A 23397-nucleotide genomic window follows, 5' to 3' on the forward strand; every position below is an offset into this window, starting at 1 on the left:
ACCTGTTTCTGTTACGCCTTTTGCAATTCCTTATTTAGAGAGAGAGAGATACACACTCACATAGGCTTTACTGGTGCCTGGGGAAATGTTAAAATACATTTCGGGGCCTGGCTAAATAGAAATGCACTCTAAAAACACAGACACGGTATTTTGTTTTATCTGTTGCAAAAAAAAATGTATTTGATTACTTGGGTAAAATTACAGTATCTCTGTTGTTAGTAAGTATTAAATGTTAAAGAAATTGGACCCCCCCCTTTTCTTTCAACTTTCCAAGAAAGTGCATGTAACAGTCCAATTTTTTTTTGTTCCATACCTAATACAAAATAAACAAACACTATACCTGCTCTCTTGATCAAGAAGAAGCATTTGCTCTTGTAAGGAACATATGTACATTTTAATGAAAGTGATATTTCTTATCGTATATACAAGAGCATCTACATTTTCTCCACTGATGGTTGTTCAAGATGCCATAATTAGCAGCATTGTGTAATTCCAGCACACATTTTCTATTGTGAATATACCTACAAGGCAAAATGTTACGTCTCAGTTTCAACTACCAAAACAACACTTGTATTTTCTCTAAAGAATTCTGCGTGCTTATTACTGTACAGAAACTTATCAACATTGAGGACGACTCAAGTAAAAAGCACAATACAAATAGCAGTTCAAAACGGAAATGGTTAAATCTACAAAAAAAAAAAAAAAAAGCAGGTTGAATTTTCCAATAAAAATAAAACAAAACAAAACAAAACAAAAAAACCCAAACCTTTCAAAGAACCACATTGATCAGTCTGTACTTTCAGTCCTTCGCTTAAATTTGTTTTGAAAGATTAGACAACGTGTTTGCTGATAAAATTTTTCCAGCAGGATCAAAGTGTACGTTTATATACAGACTTTATTAGAGATCTAATGCATCACTGAGGCATTGCATCAACACCAGAATTCATATTAAACCGGATATAGAAAATAAGTTAATGCCAGATTAAGACCGCCTAGCAGGGCAACTTGCGATTGCCATAAATGTTACAGCAAATTTACAGCACTCTAGTCAATTAGTATTTAGTCCAAAATACAGAAGACCAAAGTTAACGCTTGCATTCTGTTTGCAAAGCCAGGTTATATCACTAATAAATAAGCTTTCTTATAACTCTAGAAGTTGAACAAGGTACAAAAAGAATGTCTCCATAATGTTGTAGTTCATCGATCTGGGGGAACCAGGAGGGGAGGGGGAGGCAACCGTGGGTCTCTCGTTCTGAGCCAGAGTCGCTTTAACTTGTGACAATCTCTTTGCTGTCCTCCACGAAGCGGGTGAACCGGAAGTTGGTTCCGTTCTCGCTGCTGGCCATTTTCTGCAGCCCGGCCAGGGGGGCGCTGGGCTCGGAGTTCTGGAGCTTCTCCAGATTTCCCGTCAGCCCGCTAATAGGTGAGCTGCTCCCGCTGCCCAGGCTTCCAGCAATTGGAGGGATGCCCCCGTTCTGAATGACGGAGATCTCATTGGCCTTCATGGCCAGCCCGTTGGAGAGCGCCGCTGCATACTGATTCCAGAACCCCGAAGGATCCCCGCTTCCTGACCTTGCCGCCAAATCCTTCTGGAACATTTCTGGGAACTTGACAGGATTGCCTCCTAGAAATGTCATGGGGCCATCCACGGAGAGCCGCCGGCCCCGCCGCGCAGGGGTGCTATTCCACATGTGAGTGCCCATGTGTACCTGAGATGAGGCAAAGGGGGTGGGGAGGGGAAAAGGGGGAAAGAAAGAAAGAAAGAAAGGGAAAGGGAGAGAGAGGAAGGGAGAAGCTTAATAGTTGAATCTGTCTCCGCTCATACCCCAACACTCGACAGAGCAAGTGGCCTACATGTCTACTCTTATTAAGTGCCAGACGGTGGAGAAGGAATAGGGAACTGTCCACTGCGGCTGCCTCCTAATAACGTGCGCACTCTCCCCAGCCCTGGGCCGCCGTCCCTCTTCTGGGGCCAAGATGCCTGCCTTACTTACTCTTTTTTTATTACCCCTATTTAGCTTATAATGGCCTCAAGCAAGCTAGTCAGTCGCAGATAGCTCCTTTCAGGGTTAGAATTGTTATGTCCACTCTCATTGCAATGGTGAGTAGTGTATCTGACACTCTTTACCCTATAAATGTCCTTTTCAGATGGGAAGAAAGTACCCCTCACAGATTGCCCGGTGGAGGGCCCGTGCACAGAGAGGAGAGCCAGAAAGTAATTATTCACCTCGCATTACTGGCAGCAATCTCTAGAGAAATACTCTGTCAACAGAAAAATGTACACAGTAAGAACACTCAACTGTTGCTCTAGAACCTAAGCATATTTGCTTTATTTCCAACACATATCAGTGGGAAGTGTTGTATAATCAATTATCATAATACCCATTAGCAGGGCAGTGTGACGTTATTGTTTCTGGGGACGCGAGCAACGTGCTGGACTGCACGGTTATGAAAAATAGATGCATCCGCCGAGGAGGACGGTAATTATTAAGTGATACGGGCTGCACACAGGCCACGTGGAGGTCTTTAATCAATACCCCATGGCAACGCCAGGCTGTCTTCCTGGGTAGGTAAGACAATTCATTTGGTGCACTTAGCGAGACAGCGGGGCTGGGGGCCGCTGCTTCGCTGAGGTGGACCAAATGATTCCAGGCGCTCACGCTCGGCGGGCTGCAGCCTGCCCGCCCCCCCCCCCCGCCCCGGTCCCTGGGTCCCCGCCACTGATCCTGACCCACACACGGGGCGCCCGGGTTTCTCCGCTGTCAGCCCCACGTGGCAGGTGCCCTCGCGAGAACTCGCTCCCTGCACATCCTGCCTCTGGGGAGCTGCTGGCCCTGGGAGCATGCATCACAGATCATCAATGGCAAACCAGCAAGAGGGCTGCTGGGTGGGTGGGTGAGGGACAGACAGAGCGAGGTACCTTCAGATTGCCTTTTGTTGTGAAAGCTCTCCCACAAATAGTGCAAGCAAAGGGTTTCTCTCCAGTGTGAGTTCGCTCGTGGATCTGCAGGGCGCTTGACGAGGAGAAGGTCTTACCACACGTGTTGCAGTAATGCTGCTTGGGGGTCCTCCTGGGCAGAGCTGGGAGCAGGACTGGGGACGTGGCAGAGGAGGACAGAGGCCCAGAGGGGACGTGACTGGTGGAGGTGTCCTTGCTGTCCTGAGGAGTGACATGCACGAAGCCGTTGACCTCTGTTTTGATGAGAGATGACAATGAGTTGGCGGGGATCACCGCCGAGGTCTGATTGGGGCCGAGGTTGGAACTGGGCTCAAAGAGCTGTGATGGAAGGTCCCGCATCTGATGTGTCAACATGTGCTGCTTCAGATTACCCTTTGTGGAAAAGCCGCGATTGCAAACTGTGCAAATAAATGGTCTCTCTTTGGTATGACTTCTGTAGTGAATGTCCAAGGCACTCTGACAAGCAAAGGTTTTGCCACAAATGTCGCAAGCAGTATTTTTAAATTTACCCCGGTCTCTGAAAGGGAAGAGGATCCCCAAAGAATCTTCCTTGATGATCTTCTCTGCGTGGCTGGACGTCAGATCCAAAGCCCCACCGTTGACGGGGGTGGGAGACAGACCGTTGGCGAACTCGCTGGGTGCTGCTCTCTGGGGCTTCTCCTCCATGCTGGGGGACTTGTGGAGCTCCTGGGTGCTGCTGGGTGGGGACAGAGCCTGCATAGAAGAGGTAGACTCTGAGACGGCTGGGCTGCCAGCACTTTGGCTCTCCATATCACCACCCACCGAGGACGAGTCGTTGGTCAGGATGTCCCCCTCGACGGACCCGTTCTCCACGGACTTCAGGCTGGCCTGCAGCTGTTCTGCCAGGCCCGCATTGATCATCTTCATCTGATTTTCCAAAGCAGCGATGCTTGACATCTCCAGGGGCAAAGGCGAAGAAGATAAGCTGTCTTGGGACGCATCCGCGGACTTGGGCGTGTTGGGGATGCTGCCCTCGGGACAGTCCTCCATGTTTTCATCGGAGAAGGTGTCCAGCTCGTCGAAATTCTTCTCGTCAAAGGAGCCCGTGTCCGACTCCATGGACTCGGGGTAGCTGTCAGGGACCGGGGTGTTGGGGATCTGACCGCCCATATGCATTCGAATGTGCTGCTGCAAGACCACAGCGTTGGTGAACTTCTTCTGGCAGATGGGGCAGGAATGCTGGACGCGGAGCGGGGGCATGGCCCGATGGACACTGTAATGGGTCTTAAGGTTCCCTTTCGTGGTGAAGGCCCGGCCGCAGATCTTACACTTGAAGGGCCTCTCCCCAGTGTGCGTCCGGTAGTGCATCTTCAAGGCGCTCTGGCAACTGAGGACCCGGTGGCAGATGATACACTCATTGGGGTCAGCGGCCTTCTTGTCAATGTTCTCTACCAGCTGCTGAAGCTTGGAGGTCTCCGATGCCTGGGCCGAGTCCAAGAGTCCCCCAAAAGGAAACTTCGCCTTGAACTGCTCGGACATGAGCGGCAGCAAGGGGTTGGTGAAAGCCGCGGCACTGCCCGAGCCGCCGTCGGCCGCCGGGGAGCTCAGAGCGCCGCCACCGGCCGCCGGGGCCGAGCCGGGGGCCACGCCGCTCTCTTCGCTTTTGCCACCGGAGGGCGGCCCGGCGGACCCTTCGGCTTCGTCTGCGAGCCCACCCAGGTTTCTCGTGGCTGGCTCAGGGGCCCCGGAGTCACTTGTGACGGAGCCTGGGGGGCTGGTGGCGGAATGGCTGATGGGGATCGGGGCTGGCTCTTCGGTCTTGATGAAGGGCGTGAGGCTCGGGAGGGTCGGGGGCAACGGCAGGCCGACTGAAGTGGTCAGAGTGGGCAGGACCGGTTTGGTGTCTAGCCAGCTGGTGACCGGCTTTTCCGGAGGAATGGACATGCCGTACGGGATGCCGGTACTCGTGGGGATATTGTCCAGATGCTCAGGCACGGGATAGGGGTTCATCTGGATATGAGGGTATTTCTCTTTGTGGCGCTGAAAGTGGACTTTGAGGTTCCCCTTGGTGGAGAACCTGTTCCCGCAGATGTTGCACTTGAAGGGCCTCTCTCCGGTGTGGGAGCGCAGGTGGATCTGCAAGGCACTGTCGCTCCCGAAGACCTTCGCGCAGAACCTGCACTTGTGTTTGAAGAACGCCTCGTCCGACGTGCTTTTCGCTTCGAAGGCGGTGACATTTGGTGGCTTGCTTTTTCTTTGCTGGGCCAAGGCAGACAAGGAGTTTAAATCCTCCGCAGTTGTTCCGATGTTGGGCAAAGGGCTGGGGAAAACCGAGTTAGCGGGGGCCGGCTGAGGTAGAAGTGGATTAGATGCAGGACTCAATAAACTGCTTATTGCAAAAGCTGGTGAGGACGCTGCCGAGGCTGCCGGGTGGCTGGCGTGCGCAGCGCCAGCGCTCGAAGCCACTTTTTCCGAGGCCGGGGTGGTAACCGCTGCCGCCAGAATGTTAATGTTGGGGGAAGAGCCGCTGTTGGGGGGAACGATGGTGTGGCCAGAGCTGCTCTGAGGTAGCTGGATGGGGGGGAGCTGTTTCACACCGCTGATGCTGGCAGATTGGCTGGCGAGGCTCTGTGCTAATCCAGCTGCTGCAGCCAGCTGCTGAGATAAATGGGAGCTGAGTGTGGACAAGGGGTTGGCAGATGTCTGTAAAGTACCTTGAGAAGGACTCGAAGATGTTGGCAAGTCTGCGCTCTGGGAAGCCAACAGCAGGATTTGGTGACGGATCTGTTCGATGAGCTGCAGCTGGTGGATCTGCTGCTGCTGCAGGGCCAGGAGCTGCTCCATGAGGGCGGGGACGGCCAGCTTGCCCCCCGAGGCCCCGCTGCACCTCGCTTCCTGGGAGAATTGGGCCACGGCCACCTTGGTGCTCTGCAGGTTCTCGATGATGACGTTGCTGTTGATCACCGAGAAGTTGCCCAGTGTCGTCAGGTCCCCGAGTTGAGGTAGAGAGGTTGTGATCGCTGAGGTACCTGTGGAGGGGCCGCCGCTGCAGCCTGGTGGCGGGGGGCCGCCACCGCCACCACCGCCGCCGCCCCCGCCGCCCCCCGGAGCGCCACCGCCACCTTTGTTAGCCCCCGGGGCCTCCACCTCCATGGACTCCTCCCTGTGGCGGCCGCGGTGTTCCGAAAGGTCGCTGCAGTCGGCCTGATCTGTTTTGTGAACGGGGTCATTCATTTGTTCATCGGGATGCTCGGGAGGGGGGGTGGGAGAGAAGGTTTCGGGTGGGCTGGCTGGGCTTTCATTGACGATTAAAACTAATTGATTTTTAGTACAGTTCTTCTTGTGGAGCAGAAGATCTGATAATTCAAAGAACTCGGCGCAGCACCGGCCACAGACATGGGCATCCTTGCTCTTCGTGGTGCGATTGGGTTGACCTTTCTCTGCGTCTCCTGCGAACATCAAAAGGTGCAGCGTTAGAAAGGGGGCCGGGACGCACAGGGTCACCCACGACTTCAAAACAAGAAAGAGGGTGATCAATCGTTTTCCGTCTTCCAAACTCAAACTCTTGCCCCCGAAAACCAGTCGATATCACCTAAGGACGTTCATAATTACATGTTGAGGGTGTGGAGGAATTCCTATCAATCTGGTATCTCAGAGAGCCATGGTCTTCAGATAATCCATCAAAATATAAAATACTACGAACTGAAGACATTGGTGCATAATGAAATTCCATAGCGAAATATTGATTTCCAATATTTTATACACCTTATTGTCTACTCATCCAGAGAGGGTCCAGCAACCATTCTGAGGACTTATTAGTCTCTTGAGTTTCTGTCAACCTTATTCATTTTCAACTGATTCAAAGATATCTGTGACAGTTTGTTCTGTCACTAAACTAATTTGTAGTCATTCAGGTTCCAATCAGTTGTTGACGGGTGGGGGGGGGGGGGGGAGTGGGGGATGCATATCGCTGAGCAGAAGACTGACAACTTAAAAATCACCTCCAGCCCCTACCTAGAACCTGAGCTAAGGCTGATCGGTGACAAACACACTTTTGCCACATCAGTAACAAATCCTCCAGACTGCTCAAGACTCCGCTGAATACAAACAAGAAAGCCACACACACACACACACACACACACACCCCCCAAAGAGAAAGGCAATGATCATAATCCGTTACAAGGCCTGCCTGGCACCTATATATCACCCCATGGCATGTTTATTTTTAAAATTAAAAAATGCAACCTTGGCTACCATTCCACTATTCAAGGAATATATGCCACTATGCTCCAAATGGCAACATTATGCCTCTAAATATTTCATCAAAAGAGCTCTTTATATCTATAAAAACTGGCACAAGATTTACATTTCTGATTCAACATCAACTTCTAGAAGGATGTGCAGTTAAGGGGAAGGGAAGAAATAATTCTTGGTTTAGAGTTTGGAAAGGCTGTGCAATTCTCCTTGTCTGAATGCCTTTAAAAACAGTTTGCTCTTAACTGTTATCAATTGTTTAACAGATTGTCCTGAACCTTTCATTATAAAAATCCCTTTATTTCATGTTTGTTTCCACTGGTTGCTCAGATTTCTTCTCGCTAAGATCCATTTGTAAATTAAACATAAAAATCTCCAACTCCAAGCTAACATCCTATTCAAAGACAGGATGGAGCCCCATTGTTTGCCCAGCATGGGGAACACCAACTTCTGTTGTACAAATGGTGTGTGGTCATCTCCGAAGGCTGTGAAAAAAAAAAAAAAACTGTTTAATTCAAGGATTACCTCCCTGCATGCTTTTCTGCAGAACTGAATCAGATAATAGTTAGTTTCCATGACTTCCAAATTGAATCTCCCAGAAAACTTGCAGGGGGAAAAAAAAAAAGAAAAGAAAACTAATTGCAAATATGAATAAATACAAATTCAAAATGTTGCTTTTTCGGTAAACTTAAGAGTCAACTCCAAAGAGCCAGCCATTTGCCTTTTCGTAGTAAACATCCAAAAAAGCTTGAGTACTTTTGCATTCCAGAAAATATAATTAATGCCTAAATACTAACTTCTGGAAATTACTTTAACTCTTTTTGCCTTGAGTGATGCCCAAGTTGATGAGAACCCCCGGTGAAGTATGCCAAATGTATGCACACTTTATTCAGTGGGAGTGTTATTTGAGTAGCTAAGTTATACTTAACAAGCTAGCTTTTCTAATACCCATCTTTTAATCTTCACAAGGGTATAGAGCAAAATGCATTAACAATACCAAACAAATCTTAGCTGTAGCAGAAAATACCAATAATGATTCAGTTTTAATTTAATGTTTAATCATCCTAATTGGCACCGGATTCCTGTGCACATTCAAGGTGCTGTTTTAAGCACTTTCTGTCTCTCTCCCTGCCTTAAAATAATGTAAACAAAATATTAAACGAAATTCGCTAAAGTTATGTTGCTTAACTTGGGACAAAAATAATGTGACAAAAATTCTGTTTAAAGCTTCTTATTTTGACAACCAATTTTAAATGATGCATCCATTTCAGATGCTTATTTTAAACTAGGAAATGCAATTCCTAATATATTCAACAGAAATGTTATTTCTTTCTCTTTGCACATTTCCATATGTAATGGTTATGTTTCCATCTACTTTTACAGCCAATTATGAAGGAACAAAAGCTATTCTGTTTGTTCACACATTTTCAACAAAATGCATTAAAACTATTATGTCAGCATGTTCTATTAAGCTCTGCATTCAGTGGAAAATACTTTTCAACCAGCTCACATTTATCAAAACATAAAGCCACTTTAAAACACAGTTTTGCTTGGTCAGCTGGGCTTAGACAAATAATGACAGATTCAGAACTAAATAACTAGCAAGGGAAATCAGAAAACTGACTTCATCAATTGTACACATTACAATGTAGTTGCTTCAAATATTTAGCACATCTGTGTTCACGATTAAAGGGCATTTTAATTCTTTATAACTTGCAAACATCTGATATTCTCATAATATATCGACAAAATAAAAAGAAGGTCACTTTACAGGATTTAGCTGATTATTACTTTCCTGGGCTCGAATTCTGGCATTTGCACTGCTTCAAGACTCACTTGAGAATTTTCAAGTTTTTCAACCTGAACATTTTTAGATTTAGGATTGTGCTAACTGGACGGAAAATGTAGATGCTTAAAAATAAATACCTGCTTGCTTCTAAGAAAGAGACTGTGTTCAAAAGCTGCCCGTGTTTTAGCTTGGAATTTCACAACATTTTAATAAGCTGACATTTGATCTCACTGGAGAGTCGATTAATTTAATCTCCTGATGTTTATGAACACCAAAAAAAAAAAAAATTCCAGTATCTATTTTGATTTATTTCAAAAGCAGGTGTCGCTCTACTGTAAATAGCTCTTAACTTTATATCTGTCTGCATTCTGAACTGAACTGCAATGAAGAAGCTCAACAACAACAAAGACAAAGCATGAGGACTAGTTTGAATCTTTAACTACCAGAAGGAATATTTTAAGTTGTAATAAGATACACACACACACAAACATGCTCTAATTCATTTTTTGACCGTCTGCTATCTTGTTTCTCAATAATCTGTTAACACAAGATTGCAACTGGTGACCCCATTATAGTAAATACAGTTGCCTTGCTCCCTGTACTAGGGTGAAAGTAACATTCCAGTTCCTTTTCTATGGCGTTTGCATACAAATTGATTTTATAATCCAAGTCAGGCAGGAACGTTTGAGAAGTAGTGGTTTGCTAAGTTTGTACACACAAAAAGATAGCTGGAATTTTTCCAGGATTTTTTTTTGTTTTTTTTTTTTGTTTTTTTTTTTTAGAGGATAAAGTGGTGAACTTACAGTTCCATCCAATTTATACAAAAATCCCAGATGTTTTAGGTCTTGTACTATTTAGGTGCTTGACACCCAATTCAAATTTGTCAGTTTTTCATCATCTCAACCTAACATTGCAGAATAGGAGGCAGAAAATTGAAGTGTTCCAGTAGATCTGTCTACTGTGAAAACAAAAATAAAACTATGCCCCACACAGCAAGGTTTGGCCAGCCAGGAAAAAAACCAAACCAAACCAAACCAAACCAAACAACCCTATTCTACCACATTTAGTTTTCTTTTTTGGAGCTCTTCAGAAAGATCCTTCACTTTACTTTCCACTACCTTACGATCACATTAACATTTTTAATAGAACATCGCACACGATTGTGATTTTGGAGCCTATAATTTTTACAGGCTGTTCCTTCCCGTAGACTAATTTAGAAAGGCCATCACCTACATTTTTGATTGATTGGTCTTTATCTTTTTATTATTAATATACATATATATGTTGTGTGTTTTTTTTTTTTGCCCAGACCTGGGAAAAACCTAAATCTGAATGTCCAGCTTAAGATTCCAAAGAAATTTTAAACACTCCAACGTGTGCCCTGCATACTCTCTGTAATAATGTCTTAAGTTTCCCTCTATGTGATATGCAACCAAATGACACATCAGTGGCCCGCTTCAATTCCCTCCGTGTTCTGGCCAGGATTAGTGTATTCTCGAGTGGAAGAATACAAGCAAAATCTCTGGAAAAAAATAACAACACGGACAAGACACTCCTTTTAAAGCAGGGATACAAACCCACCTAATGCACACAATAAATGAAAGGGGGAAAATGTCTTCCCCTTAGATGAATCAAACTGAACACTAGATGGGGTTCCAGTTGCAAGGGTTTGTTCAAAAACTTCTTTGTGGCTTTTCCTATTCCAGTGACGCGTAAAAAGAGAGACTCCTTAAGGCGAGATCTAAACTTTGACTACATAAACATTGGCAAAGGCACAAGAAACTAAATCCCTGTTGTTTGAGGGTAAAACTGAGCTATGGGGACTACCTGTCAATCTTCCCCTTTGGGGGTCTGGCATCTGAGGGTGACAGGGGAATAAGGTTAGGAAAAGAAGCCAAGCTGATAAGGTGAAACTAAAATAAACTACCAACTTCCTGCTAAGTGACTAGCAAGACTCAATTTGGGGGTCACTGGGAAGATACTGAAGGACATACTATGATCTGGACCTTGTCACCTTTTCATGGGAGGAGACTAGCAAAGGTTAAAACAGCTCGACACATTTAGCTTTTCTAAAGCCTGGCACACACACTTTTTGTGTGTGTGTGTGGGGGGAGGGGTGTTGGGGCTTTAGGTAATTTACCGTCTCTGCTAAACTGCTAAATTCCTTCAGTTTTGGTAAGCTACGAAAATTCTGAAAGATGGGGCGAGCAGTAAACCATGCGATGTCTTAGAAACACCGAATTAAGACGGCAGGAGGACTTTGTTCTGGTTACTACAGAGAGCTGGGCTTTGAACCATTTCAAAAAACTTAGCAGACTGGGACTCTGCCGCTTGCTCGCTCGGGTTCCCACTAAGTTCTCCCTGTGAGAAATGTGGGTTTCTGCCTTCTAAAAGGCTCCTGGTAAAGATGACTTGCTACCTGCAGACGTAGAAAGAAATGAAAGTCCCCAAAGAATAACCTATAAATTGGCACTTGTCTCTACAAACCATAGGACAAACTTGATGCACCAGAAACCATGAGACCCTCACTATCACAAATTCACTTTTGCATCTACTCTCTCATGCCCAACTCTACTTTGCTTGTTGGTATGTTTGTTTTTAACGTTTTAGAAAGTATTTGCAGCCCGAAGCAAATCCCCCCAAAACAGTTTGTGTTCTCTCATCCAGAATCTTCCATTATGCCACAAACTTAGAATAGGCCTGATTAAACATGAATTCTTTCCAACTGCCTTATCGTGCAGGTGTCGGTTTTTCAAAAAAAAGCAATTAATTATAGTTCTCTCTAACCTTTTGGGCCCAGAAATCAATGTGTTGCCATTAAGCTGCTCACAATGAGTAAATTACTTTGGTAAATAAGAGAATTTCATTATTAATATAAATAAGAGGAATGTTTATGATACTTTATATGAGTCAATGTTTTATCTCGAGTTCGTGATGTTTTTATCACTCTTCCAATATTATCTTTTCCTTGAAAAAGCTGAGCACCAAAATACTTTAATAAATGAATGGAGTCTGAATGGTCCATCCCTCAATCTTCACACACACACACACACACCTCTGAAACCCAGAGCTTAGTAAAGAACCCACATAGAAAATCATCAGATTCTAATATTCCCCTTCCTCAGAATTATTCATCCCGGTAAATAATTTTTCCAATGGCAGTCATCTTTCTACAAATAATCTGAGACTTGTTGAATACCATTTAAGAGACAAGTAATATGTGCCATAATCTTGGTTTCATAAGAAATAGAAAAATTTCCCAGTTTAATGTAGGGGGTTCCTGGTATTACAGCTGAATTAAAATATGAACATCGGAAGACTGACCAAATAATCTTGTTTTCTTGAACTTGTTCTGAGGGAGTTATCCGTGTGGCTGTTTAGCATGGCTCTGGTTTTCTTTGTATGCACGTGCACACACACACACACACACACACACACAAACACACATGCAGGACACACAGCACAACAGCCCTGGCTGCTCTCAGCCTGAGTCTCTGCTTCTGGGCTCCTGTGACTGGGGGCCCACAAACTTTTCTAGGTCCGGCTCTAGGTAGAAATCAGCACGTGTGAGGTGCAAGCCTATGTCAAAGGCACCAACTAGATTTAATTCGGTTTGTTCGAGGTTTCATGGACCATATTTTCCGACCATTTTGAGACATAAGAAAAAGTAACACATTGTTTGAGTGAGGCACTGTCTTCTAAAAATGTAATAACCTTTATATACGTGGGGGGAAAAAACCCAAAACAAAACCCAAAAAAGAAAAAAAGCCCCAAACCCCAACAACTCGGTGAAGTGTGTGTGTTCTGTGTCGGGGGATGCATGGAGATTGCTGAATTCCTTGCAGAAAAGGTGGCGACTTTTTAAAGGTTACTTTGAGATAGGTCACGTATTCTCCAGCCCGTCTCCCCACTACTCTCAAATAAAAAGATGGGGCGTGTGGAAGGCCCTCCTGTAAGGCAAACGCTGAGGAGGATTAGTTGTGTACTAATATTATTACAACATACTAAATCCTGTAACCCTATTACAAAATCTACCCTCTAGGCAGCTTCCCCCAAACTTATTGTTCAACCATGTAAAAACAGTCATAACCTAAAACCATTACCATGGAAGAAAAAGAGGGGGTGGGGAGAGGTGAGAAAGAACTGGGAGGAAAAGTGCTGGCCATGGTGCCCCTAACACTTTACTGCTTCTTAGGACAATGAACCAGCTTTAGGGGAGAAAAAAAAAAAGGGAAGAAAAAAGAAAGAGAGGGAGGAAGAAAGAAAGAAAGAAAGGAAACTTGATTCAGTGACTTAATTAACTTACCTCAAAGCTCAAATAAACTAAAAAAAAAAAAAAAGTCCTAATAAATAATAATGGTAAGAGGTAGTGAACTCCTTTTATGCTATCGCTTTATGAGAAGCCTTAACTATTAAAAATTCCGGATTCAGAAGGCGACAGGAGAAAGGCAAAGATCTAGCAGGCATCATTTCTCCGCGAAGCCAGAGTCCTTTTTCTCCTTTTTGAAAATGTATGAAAGCAGTACAAATTGACAAAAAAATTTTAAAAACCCCAACAAAACAAAACAAAAAAGACAAAACAAACCCCGAAAAACTCTTTTCTTCTCCTCCCGTTTGGTTTTTCCTACACAAATTGGGAACTTTAACAGTGTTCGGGGTGGAAGGTCTCACCAGAAACTTTAGGGAAGATGGGTGTAGGGGCGAGAAGCAGAAGAAACCAGCTGAGAAAACCCGGAAAAATATTCGGAGCTGTTCCTGCGGCCTGGGGTAATTTCACCCCGATTTATCTCGCGTCCCCGGTTTGGCCCGGAGTGGAAAGCGGGGTTCGGGGGCTCTTCTCAGCAGACTGAGAAATCGCAGAGACTCTGGGTAAGGCTGGAAGCTCGAAAAAGTACTGGGGTGGGGGGGGGGCAAATATTGTAAACTATTTTCTTAATCGGTCTCAGTTCTCCCCAGTTTCTTACAGGGACCCCCCACGCCAGGAGTCCCGTTTCCCGACAGCCGGGGTGACGGGAGTGGGAGTCCCTTGGCTTCTCTGCCTGGGCTCTGCGCGGCTCCCCGCGCCCCAGCTCTACAGAGAAGCAGGCCTCTAGGGAAGGAGCCCGGGGACCGTGGGGCCCGGATGGCCGCAGTTTAGTCGACAGAGGTGCCGATCTAAGGGCACGCTTCTGAGCCCTGTCGGGGTCCAGTTCCCTCCTCCATACCCCCAAATGCTGCCCAGGGCTTGAGCATTTCGAAGGGCATCCGGAGCCGCGGAGACCCCGCCGGGGTTGCCCTCGTCCTTCCCGCAGCCGAGAGGCAAGCATCGTGCTGGGGACCGACCCAGGCGCCGCTCCTTCGCCTAGGGCGCTGGGCCTGGCAGCTCGGAGGCCCCTAAAGTGAACCACCTTCAGGGACAAGGAGGGATTCGAGGTGTCCTCCCTGCGTACCCCAAATCCCCTGCCGGGACCTCTCCTACTCTCGGCCTCGGCGCCCTCACACAAACTTTGTTCTAGACTTGTTCATTCCCATCGGGACCCCGCAGTTGTCGCCTCCATCCGAGAAAGCGAGTGTCTCTGTTTCGGGAGGGAGGTTCTCCTCTGGCTAGAGAGCCCCCCCCCCCCCAGCCCTGGAAAAAGACCCTCACGATTCCTGGAAGCACGGCGTACCACGATCCTCAGCGGACGCACACCCAATGTAAAGATTTCTCGGGGGCGAGGGGTGGGGTGCATGTATTTGGAGAAAAGATGCGGGGATAAACTTGGGTAGCCGGACCCCAACACTGTTCGCGGTCCGCCTGCACTGTGTCTCGGAAGCAACCAGCAGCAAAGAGCACTCTCCGCCCCTGCTGCGACCCCGGCGTGTCGGGCACCGGCGCCGCGACACAGGTCCCCGTCTTCTGGCAGCTCTGAACCCCTAAAGGCACCCCATTCCCCCGCGCGGGCCCAGGTGGAGTGTGAGCGCTTGGGGGGGGCGCGGCACAGGGGGCTCCCCCGCGCTGGGAGTTCAGCCCGGAGCACCAAGTAAACTTCCTTCCCGCAGGCAGCAGGGCCGGCGCGGCGGAGGCCGGCCCAGGGGCCCCCGGCACGGCGCGGGAAGCGCGAGAGGCCCCGGGCGGCCGACCTCCGCCCGGCCCGCGTCCCGCCGGCCACCCGGGGCCCCGGCCGCCGCTCCCCGGAAAAGCCGGGCCGGAGGAGCCGGGCCCGCGTGCCCGCTCTCCTCCTCCCCCCCGCGCCCGGGAGGACCCAACAACTCCGGAAAGATTCTGCCGGGAGAAGTGTTTGCTCTCCCCAGGCCAGGGGGGAAGCCTAGCGCAGGCAAATTGAAAATTAAAAAGGAAAAAAAAAAAAGAAAGAAAAGAAAGAAAGACAGAAAGAAAGAAAGAAAGAAAGGAAGAAATACGCCGAGTGGGAAAGGCGAGTGGGGACCCGGCGGTGGCGGCGGCCGGGGCGGTGGGCGCGGGGGCCAGCCGCGTGTGCGTGGGTCCGGGTGTGCGTGAGTGTGAGTGCGTGTGTGTGCGTGTGTGTGTCCGCGGCGCGGGCCGGAGCACTCACCATCTCGCCGGGGGAGCGAGGCCACTTCGGGGTCGGATTGGAAATGTTGAGGCTTCGCTTGCTTCCTCCGCGACATGCTGGCTCAAACATCAGCTGGGGCAGAATAAAAAATTACTAAAAAAAAATCTTCTCAAAATTACGGAAATCGAGCGGCGGCGGCGGCGGCGGCTCCCCCCGCCCGCCGGCCCGCCCGCCCCCTCCCCGGCTCCCCGGCCCCGGGCGCAGCGCGCATGTGTCCTGCTATAATTATGATTATCAATAATGCATTGCGATTAATCATAGAGGGGCTCTTTGAAAGGCGATTGGCACCGGGCCAGCGCTATTCAAACCCGCTCGCCTTAATCAATTAGTTCGTGATTTGCTGCAGACCCCTGTCTCTCCGCGCGCTGGCCCAATAAGCCGGCCGCGGGGCTGGCTCTGCGCGCCGCGCCGCCCGACACTGGGTTAACCCTCTTCGCGACCGCCCGGGACTCCGCGGCCCGGCCGCCGCGGGCCTTCCTCTTCGCCTCTGCGCGCCCGGCGCCCTGGCCTGCCCCCCCCCCCGGTCCCCCCCCTATCCCGGGCTGGGCCGACCCGAATTAGCATGCCCTCCCCGGAATTAAGCCTCCCGGGTGGGGGGTGGGGCCGGGCGGCGGGGGCTGGAGACCCAGGCTGCGGGCGCGCGGCGAACTTCCCAACTCCGGCGCTAGGCGCGCCGGCCCGCGGGGGGAGGGAGTCCCGTGGCGGGATTTGGGGGGAGGAAGTCCCGTTTCGTGAGTGTTTCTTCGTTTCTTTAAGAGCTACCAGAAAGCAGCCCACCCCCACCCCATAAAAAAAAAAAATAAGCGAGTGGGGAAGAGCCAGCCCCACGCCGGTCCGCCTACTGCCCGCGGCCCGGCCTCCCGCCCGCTCGCCGCCTGGCTCGGCGCTCCTTCGCCCCGAGTTCTCCATCCCCTGGATCGCGGGCTCGCGGGGGCGCGGAGAAGAGGACCGAGGAAAGGTTTGGGAACGTGATGGGTTTGGGGCTTTTGGAGGGGGGAGGGGCAACTCTCCCGCCACCCGGATCCTTCTCAAAGGGCCCCGATCCTCCAGCCTCTCGTTGCTCCCTCGCTCCCTTTCTCTACCTCGGACATTCCCAGGACAATTAGGGCTGAAGTTTTCGGGAGAAGCAGCCCCGAGCCCGTGGGATAAGGGGCGGCCCGGCTCCGCCCAGGACCCCTCCCGGACCTCCCCCCCGGCTGCCCCGGTTGGCTGCAGGGCGCGTCACTCCGCGGGGAGGCGGCGGCGGCGGTGGCGCCGCCGAGCCCGGGGCGGGCGGAGAGCAGGGACCGGCCTGGGATCCGAGTTCAGCTCCAGCCGGGGGGAGGGGAGGGGCCGCCGCTTACCCCGAACGCTGCAACCCGCCCCTGGCCTCGGGAGGCGCGGCCCAGGCGGCCGGGCCGTGGGCAAAGCCAGTCCTCAGGACCCCTGGGCTCCCCGCCCTGGGGGGAGGGGACCGCGCCCCAGGCTCCTGGCAACCAGGTGGCTGTGCTGAGCCGGGAGCAGTGGGGGTGGGGGGTGGGGGGGGCCTCCCTGTCCGCAGCTGTCTGGCCCGACAGAAGCTCGCCTCCATCTCTCTGGCACTTGCCGAGCGCAGCACCCAAACTTTTCGCACTAGCTCCATCTCCCCGGGCCGGGATGCAGCCGCCCTACCCGCACCCCGGGGTCGGGAATCGGGAGCGTGGGCCCCGCGCTCCCTCCGCTGGGCTCCGGCGCCCGCGAACCTGAAGCTCAGTCCTCGGCTCAGCCTAGCTCTTTCCCCTCGCGCCTCGGGGTCTCCGCGCTCCAAGGTTCGCGAAGTCCTGCGCCCGATGGACAAACTAAACTTCGCTTGAGTAATGGGGGAGGAGGGGGGGTTGCAGATACACAATCCCTGCCCTATCTCGCTATCGGGAGAGGAGAGGGCTCATAAGGACGCCCCAATTCGGGAGCGCCCTTGAGTCTGGAGAGCACCACCGTCGGTTCGCGCGAAGTGGGCACCAATATTTCGAGTCGGTTTTCGGGTGCACCGGACCCTTACCGCTCTCCCCCAAAGGACGCTTCTTTTTTAGCTTCGTTGGTCTTTGGTCTTTTTTTTTTTAATTCTAAATCTTTTGTGTGCGGGTGCGGGTGAATGTTTCTGTTTTCCTCTTGGCGACTTTTTTTTTCTTGGTCTAACTTCTCCCTTCTTTATTCTTGTCCGCCCTTTCTTCATTCACCTTTTCTCTTCTTCCCCTTATTTTTCTTCTCTTCTGCTCTCGCTCGGTCCCTGACATGCACACGCACACACACACTCCCTCTCCACCTCGCTCTCCCTTTCTCCCCAGGTCTTGTTGGTTACAGTAGATTTTGATAAAAAGACAAACGAAGCTATCAGTGGGGCTGATGTTGAAGAATGAAGATAATAATGTTTCCATAGGTGGTGCTTCAAATGCCATTATTTCTCACTGAATATTTAAAGAGATCCCTCGGCAAAGATGGATCTGCGTGCTCCTGGGGTGCGAGCCGCTCGCTTCCCCCAGACCCCCGGGAAAGTGTACAGTAGCACGTGCCAATCCCGCACCCCCCCACCGTTGCAAACTGTGGTCCTCGCACACACCAGCCCGCACTATCCCAGGTACACTAACGTGCCCGTGCATATGCACTCGCACACTCCTTTCTCTGAATGTGCCTGCATTTGGAGCCGCCCGCATCCGTCTCTAACACTCTTGGCTTCTTCAAAGTCCGGGCCTCCGGGTCACCGCGTGCTGCCAGGAACCGAGCCGAGCTGGCGATCCCGCAAACCCTGCTTCCCGGTGCGCGCTCCGTGCGCCGCGGGAAGCTCCCGGAATAGCTTCACACGTGTTCGTTCCTTGCTCTATGTGTTATCAGGATTGAGGGGGGGGAAAAAGCCTTCCCTCTCCCCAAAACACCAAAACAAACAACCAAACGAAATGCACACGCAAAAGCAGCTTCGCGATGTTTAATTAAAAATGGGCGAACAGAGACGAATTAATTGGGGGGATCCAAACTTTAATAACTTTTTTCGTTCTTTTGCGTCCTCGACGGCGTAGAGGCGGGCGTCTCGCTCCGTGCGCGGCGTCCCCCGCTAATTTCTTGTTTGTTTTCTTTCCCTCTGTGGCCGGGAGAGAGGAGAGGGGAGGTGGAGGAGGGGGATGGGAGGAGGGGGATGGTCGGAATGGCGGGGAGAGGAGAATTGGTCTTTATTGTTGATGGCAATACATCAATTACGGGCCATTGTCTGGGGCCCAAGTTCCGTGGTTCGCTGACGCGGGCGCTGCGATGTCAGGGCGCGGGTGAGGCTTCGCGTGCCGCGAGGCAAAGAAATAATTAAATTAATAAAACAGAGACAGAGTGGGGGGGGGTGATTTTTACTTTTGAGCGGGTCGAAAGGAGGCAGCGAGTGCGAGCGAGGTGCCACAGCCGAAGCCCGTCCCCACGCCTTGCTCACCCCAGTGACCTGCGCGCTCTATAGGGGGTCGCGCAGTCCGGGCCTAGGGTGGGGCAGCTGCTGGGGGAGCCGGGCGGACGCGCCTCCGACTTGCCGTTTCCACCAGAGGGCCTGGCACCTAGGGACTGATCTAGGCGAGGGAATGGGGGTGGCCCGAAGCGAGGCTGCCTGCTGCACCAGGGTCGTGACCTCGTGGGCCAACAAGAACCGCACCCGGGGGAGGCGCTTGGCCAGTTGTGCAAACTCACATTTTGGGGGCTTGATGGCTGTTTCTCCTAATGCGGCTCCTCGGTTTTCCCAAGACCTAGAGCGCCTTGTTGGGTTGGCGGACCGAAGGGCTGGGCGCCAAGGCCGCGGGCCACAACTGGTTTCCGAACCGGTTTCCGAGCTCTCCGCTTCATCCCAGATCCTGGGAAGGGGGGAGGGCGTTGGGCCTCCCCTTTCCGAGGCCTGGCTCTCCCACCTGCAAAAATATCTCATGCTGGCCCAGTCTGACCCCAGATTTGGGATGGAGCCTGGAATGAGGCCTGGCCTGGGCCCGGGACCCTCCTTCTCTTTCCGCCCGCGCTTGTTGGGCACCCCGGAACTGCAGGACGCCCCCACGCGCTCTGGCCGAGCCCCTGCTTCCTCAGCCCCAGGCCCCAGGCCCCGCGGACCCCCCGGCCAAGGCTAGGAGGGAAGTGGAGGAGCTTTCGTTTTCTTGGGTCAAGCAAAAAACGGCGAAAAGGCGGCAGCGGTGCCCCGGGGGCGGGGGTGGAGGCACCTCGATGGTATCAACATTATTGATGGGGAAACGTTTAGGGCAGGAGCCCGGAGATCAGGTTCCCAGTCCCTCCTCTACCCGGAGGTGGGAGGGACGGAGTGGGGGCGGCGGCGGTGGTGGTGATGGTGGTGGTCGTGATGGTGATGATGCTGCTGCTGGTGGTGTGTGTGTTGGGATGGGGACGCCTGGACGCACGCGGGGGTTACTTCTATTTTTCTGGTCTGAAAGTTTGGGGTGGGGGGGAGAGCAGACAGAGAAAGGACTGACGTGGCGAGTTACCCTAGCCCTAAGAACTCTTTGCTAGCGTTGGGGCTAGAGCGGTGGGAGGAGGGCGCAGAAACACTGACCCAAAGCAAAGACCAAGTTTGGAAAGCCCACCGTAGGCTTGGTTATTTTCCACGCCCCGCGGGACTTCGCTTCCCCGGGAGTTTCAGAAACTCCTTCCTTAACCGAACTGCTGGCGCTCAAATCCTCACCTCTCCTCGGCCGCGGGAGAGGCTTCGAACCTGAGGCCTCGGGGAGCTGGCTCGGATGGGTACCCCGGGTCCCGGCGGAGGAGTCGAAGCGGTGCGCACTCGGCGCGCTCGCTCCCGCAGCAGCTGAGTGCCAGCGGCGAAAAGGCGCACTTTCAGGGGGACTCCCGCCGCCCACAGCCAAGGGCTATCTCCAGACCGGCGCCGGGTGCCGCGCGGGGACCAGGAGCCCCGGCGCCGGCTCCGGCGGGAAAGTCGGCCGTGGCGAGCGAAGGGCGGGCTTGGTAACCACCCGCACGCCTCCCAGCCAGAGGTCCCGTGCAGCTTGCCCGCGGCCAACTTCATCTTCCTTCTCCTGAAGGGCCATCCCCAGGGCAGCATTTAGAAACTGACTTCGCTGGCGACTGCAAGTGCCTGTGATTTTTGCTTTCCGTCCACATGAAGCGTCTTGCACTTAAATTCACTGCGCCCCGCATGCAACAGTGCCTCGCTAAGGGGTCTCTGGGTATAAAATTCCTCCCAAAGGAAATGTCTCGAGGTACAGAAAGTGGAAAAGACTAATCGAATTTATAAAAAGAAAACCTTTGCTTCCTTTTGGTTAAAATCCCACTGCGGTTTTCTCAGCGTGAGAAAAAAAATTATCATCATGCAATAGAGTGTAGCTAATTCCTGGAACCTAGTAGCAGGATGTTCAGAAAGCCCAGCAGGGCTCACAGATTCTCATCTTTGAGCTCAAGAGTAGGACCTTTGGATCCAGTGCAAAAATGATGAGTTCTTACGTCGTCTGCTGGGAATGGGTGTGAGATCAGTGGAGCCCTGGGCTGTGTGTGCATTTGGGGTTGTGCCTGGGGGGGGGGGGTCAGCCAGGAAACTCATTTTCATTCATATAGGAGATCCTCTCAAATGATCTCCCAGTGGAAACTCCTAGATCAACGCATTGAGCAAATCTCTTCTAACCAACTTAAAACAATTTATATAGTCTGCCACATTCGGTAGCACAATGTCTCTCTTCAAAGAACAGAGCAACAGTTTCCAAAGAGATGTGCATCTTGGTTTTATGAAAAGCTTATGTGCCTGGACACCTGGCCTGGGGATGGCTGGAGTTCATGGAGGAAAGCACCTTTTGGTTTCTGTTCCGTAGACATCCATAGCCAACTCTGCTCTTGTCTGCCCAGCGGCCTTGTGAGCAAGGAATTACTGGGAATTTACAAACCCCACCAATGTCAGCTGAGCTCTGACTCGCGCAGGGGATATTTCTCTGGGTTTCGCTGTGAGGGAGAGAGGTGTTTCTTCTCCGAGTTTGCAGTTTGAGTCAGAGTGGTAGCTTTACCTCGTCCCCACAACCGACTTCAAATCCTCAATCTAGGGCCCTGTTTTTGGCGCCATCTGTGTGATGAGTAAAAAGGGGTGGGGCGGAGGAGGCAAGTGGAGAGCCCACCCAGCTCTTCTTCTTTCTCCTTTTCCAGCTGGATGAAGTTTCTGAATTACTGTACTATAATTTCTTTCTCTGGGTTTTCATCCTCCTCTCTCTGGCCACAGCAACAACATGGTTCGCTCCGGCGAATTAATCCCTGGTTTAAGGTGGGGTTTTAAATTTAAGAGACTCCCGTTTCCCAATTCCAAACCCCGTGTCTCCCTGCTTTCTTGTGCCTTCCCCAAACAGGAGCAATTAACTCTCAAATCATAATCCCCGAAACCATCACGCTGGAAAGCACACTAGGATCAGGAACTAGCTCCAACTCTTTCTCCCCCTTCCCATTTATAATTCTCATTCTGTCCTGGCCTCTGCTGTCTCATCCCGAGTTCCCTCCCCACCCCAGACTCTCTGACCTATTTTGTAGTAAACCCCAGTGCCTGAGAAGCCTTGCTCAGAACCTTTGCTCAGGCCCTTACAGATGCAACTTTTGCTTAGAACTTGGCCCCGGACTCGCTGCGGCCTTCGCCCAGGGACCGAAGATAGGAAGATGGTAGCGAATCTGTCTCCTTCTGGGAGAGATGGGGTGAAGCCCTCATTTTCCAGGTTTGTTTTTATTTTCTCTTTCTTTCCTGGACCCGCAGCACCTCCTGTTTGGGAGAATAGTGCTGAGAAAGCTGGCCTTTTATTCCAGCCTCCTTGAGAGGATGCAAACCCTCTCTTCTGCTGATCTCAAATGACTGTCCCTGGCTAGCTTTATTCACATGCCCTACCTGGGCATTGGAGTCAGGCTACGGGAATTTACATTCTGGTTGTCACTGAACCGTGCACGTCCTGGGAACACGGTCCCAGGTGTACACCCATGGAGTGGGTAGTAACCTTGGTCAAATTAATATCACTACACTCCCGTTTCCTGCTGCATGAAAGGTAGCTCATGGAGAGGAAGCTCAGTGCTTCAGAGCATCCAGCAAGGAGTCAGTTCTGGCTCCTCCGAGCAGCCTGACCTCCATATACCTCCAGCAGCTCCTTCGTCTGTTCCAGGGAGATAATAATAGTCCTTATTTCATAGAGCTCTTGAGGGTTAAAAGAGTTAATATGTATGAGGAGTTTAGAATAGTGACTGGCATATAATTAGCATAATATAAGTGCTAACTATTATTGTTACCACCCCACAAGTTGTTAGGATCAAATGCTGCAGGATGGTTGAAATATCGTTCCCCATTCACTCATCCATCCCTTATTCATTTACTCATTCACCCTGCAGAGTAACATGCTAGGCATGGGGAAGACCACGGAAACACTGTGATTCCTTTCCTTGCTGATGGGCAATTGATCAAAGAGTTTATTTCCTGGGCGTGTGTTATTGCCTGGCTCAGTGTTGGGGGTGAGTGGAACAGCATAGGCGCAAGGGTACAAACAGTGCTTGATTTCAGGGCATTTCTAACATTTTTTTTAGTTTTTATTTTTTTCCCTAACATTTTTTCCGACTCCTACAGAAAATTGAAACTAGAGCAGGGTATGCCTGAGCCCAAGCCTAATTGTGCATGTGGGCCAGGGACAGATCATCTGCCTGCTTCTAGAAAGCTCCTGAGCACTGGTGACGTGCAAGTAGCCTGTTGCTTAGGTGCCAGACTGTATTCACTTCGTTGTTTTATTTGGCTCATGTATGTGTGTTTTGATTGTACGGACTCCTCTGAATTGAGCAGAAAACAAAACACAACAATAAAACAGGTGCTGTTTCTCTTTGGGCCCCTTGAAAGGTATAAACCACTCGCCGTGTTTACTTAGGCCTCCTGTTGCTGG

General features: G+C 50.7%; 1 protein-coding gene and 1 long non-coding RNA gene across 4 annotated transcripts in view; one reads left to right on the plus strand and one right to left on the minus strand.

Annotated features, from left to right (window-relative positions):
- On the minus strand, positions 1-17271 carry SALL1 (spalt like transcription factor 1). 2 transcript variants are annotated; one of them, XM_032424308.1, is made up of 4 exons: positions 17239-17271; positions 15497-15589; positions 2921-6369; positions 1269-1709 (listed from the first exon to the last, which is right to left on the minus strand). In XM_032424308.1, exons 2-4 carry the CDS (start codon positions 15570-15572, stop codon positions 1269-1271), a joined length of 3966 nt encoding a protein of 1321 aa, XP_032280199.1. In that variant the 5' UTR covers positions 15573-15589; positions 17239-17271. The 2 variants fall into 2 exon arrangements, with proteins under 2 accessions (XP_032280198.1, XP_032280199.1); XM_032424307.1 differs by lacking the exon at positions 17239-17271 and having other exon boundaries at positions 1-1709; positions 15497-15657.
- The window catches only part of LOC116644601, a 19598-nt gene continuing 12525 nt past the window's right edge, over positions 16325-23397 (plus strand). The window contains exon 1 of one of the 2 annotated variants that reach the window (XR_004301786.1): positions 16325-16475. This is a non-coding gene — a long non-coding RNA (uncharacterized LOC116644601). The remainder of the gene's footprint in view (positions 16476-23397) is intronic. The other variant, XR_004301787.1, reaches the window with a different exon arrangement.

The sequence above is a fragment of the Phoca vitulina genome, unplaced genomic scaffold (assembly GCF_004348235.1).
Source record: "Phoca vitulina isolate PV1807 unplaced genomic scaffold, GSC_HSeal_1.0 scaffold30, whole genome shotgun sequence".
Taxonomy (NCBI): domain Eukaryota; kingdom Metazoa; phylum Chordata; class Mammalia; order Carnivora; family Phocidae; genus Phoca; species Phoca vitulina.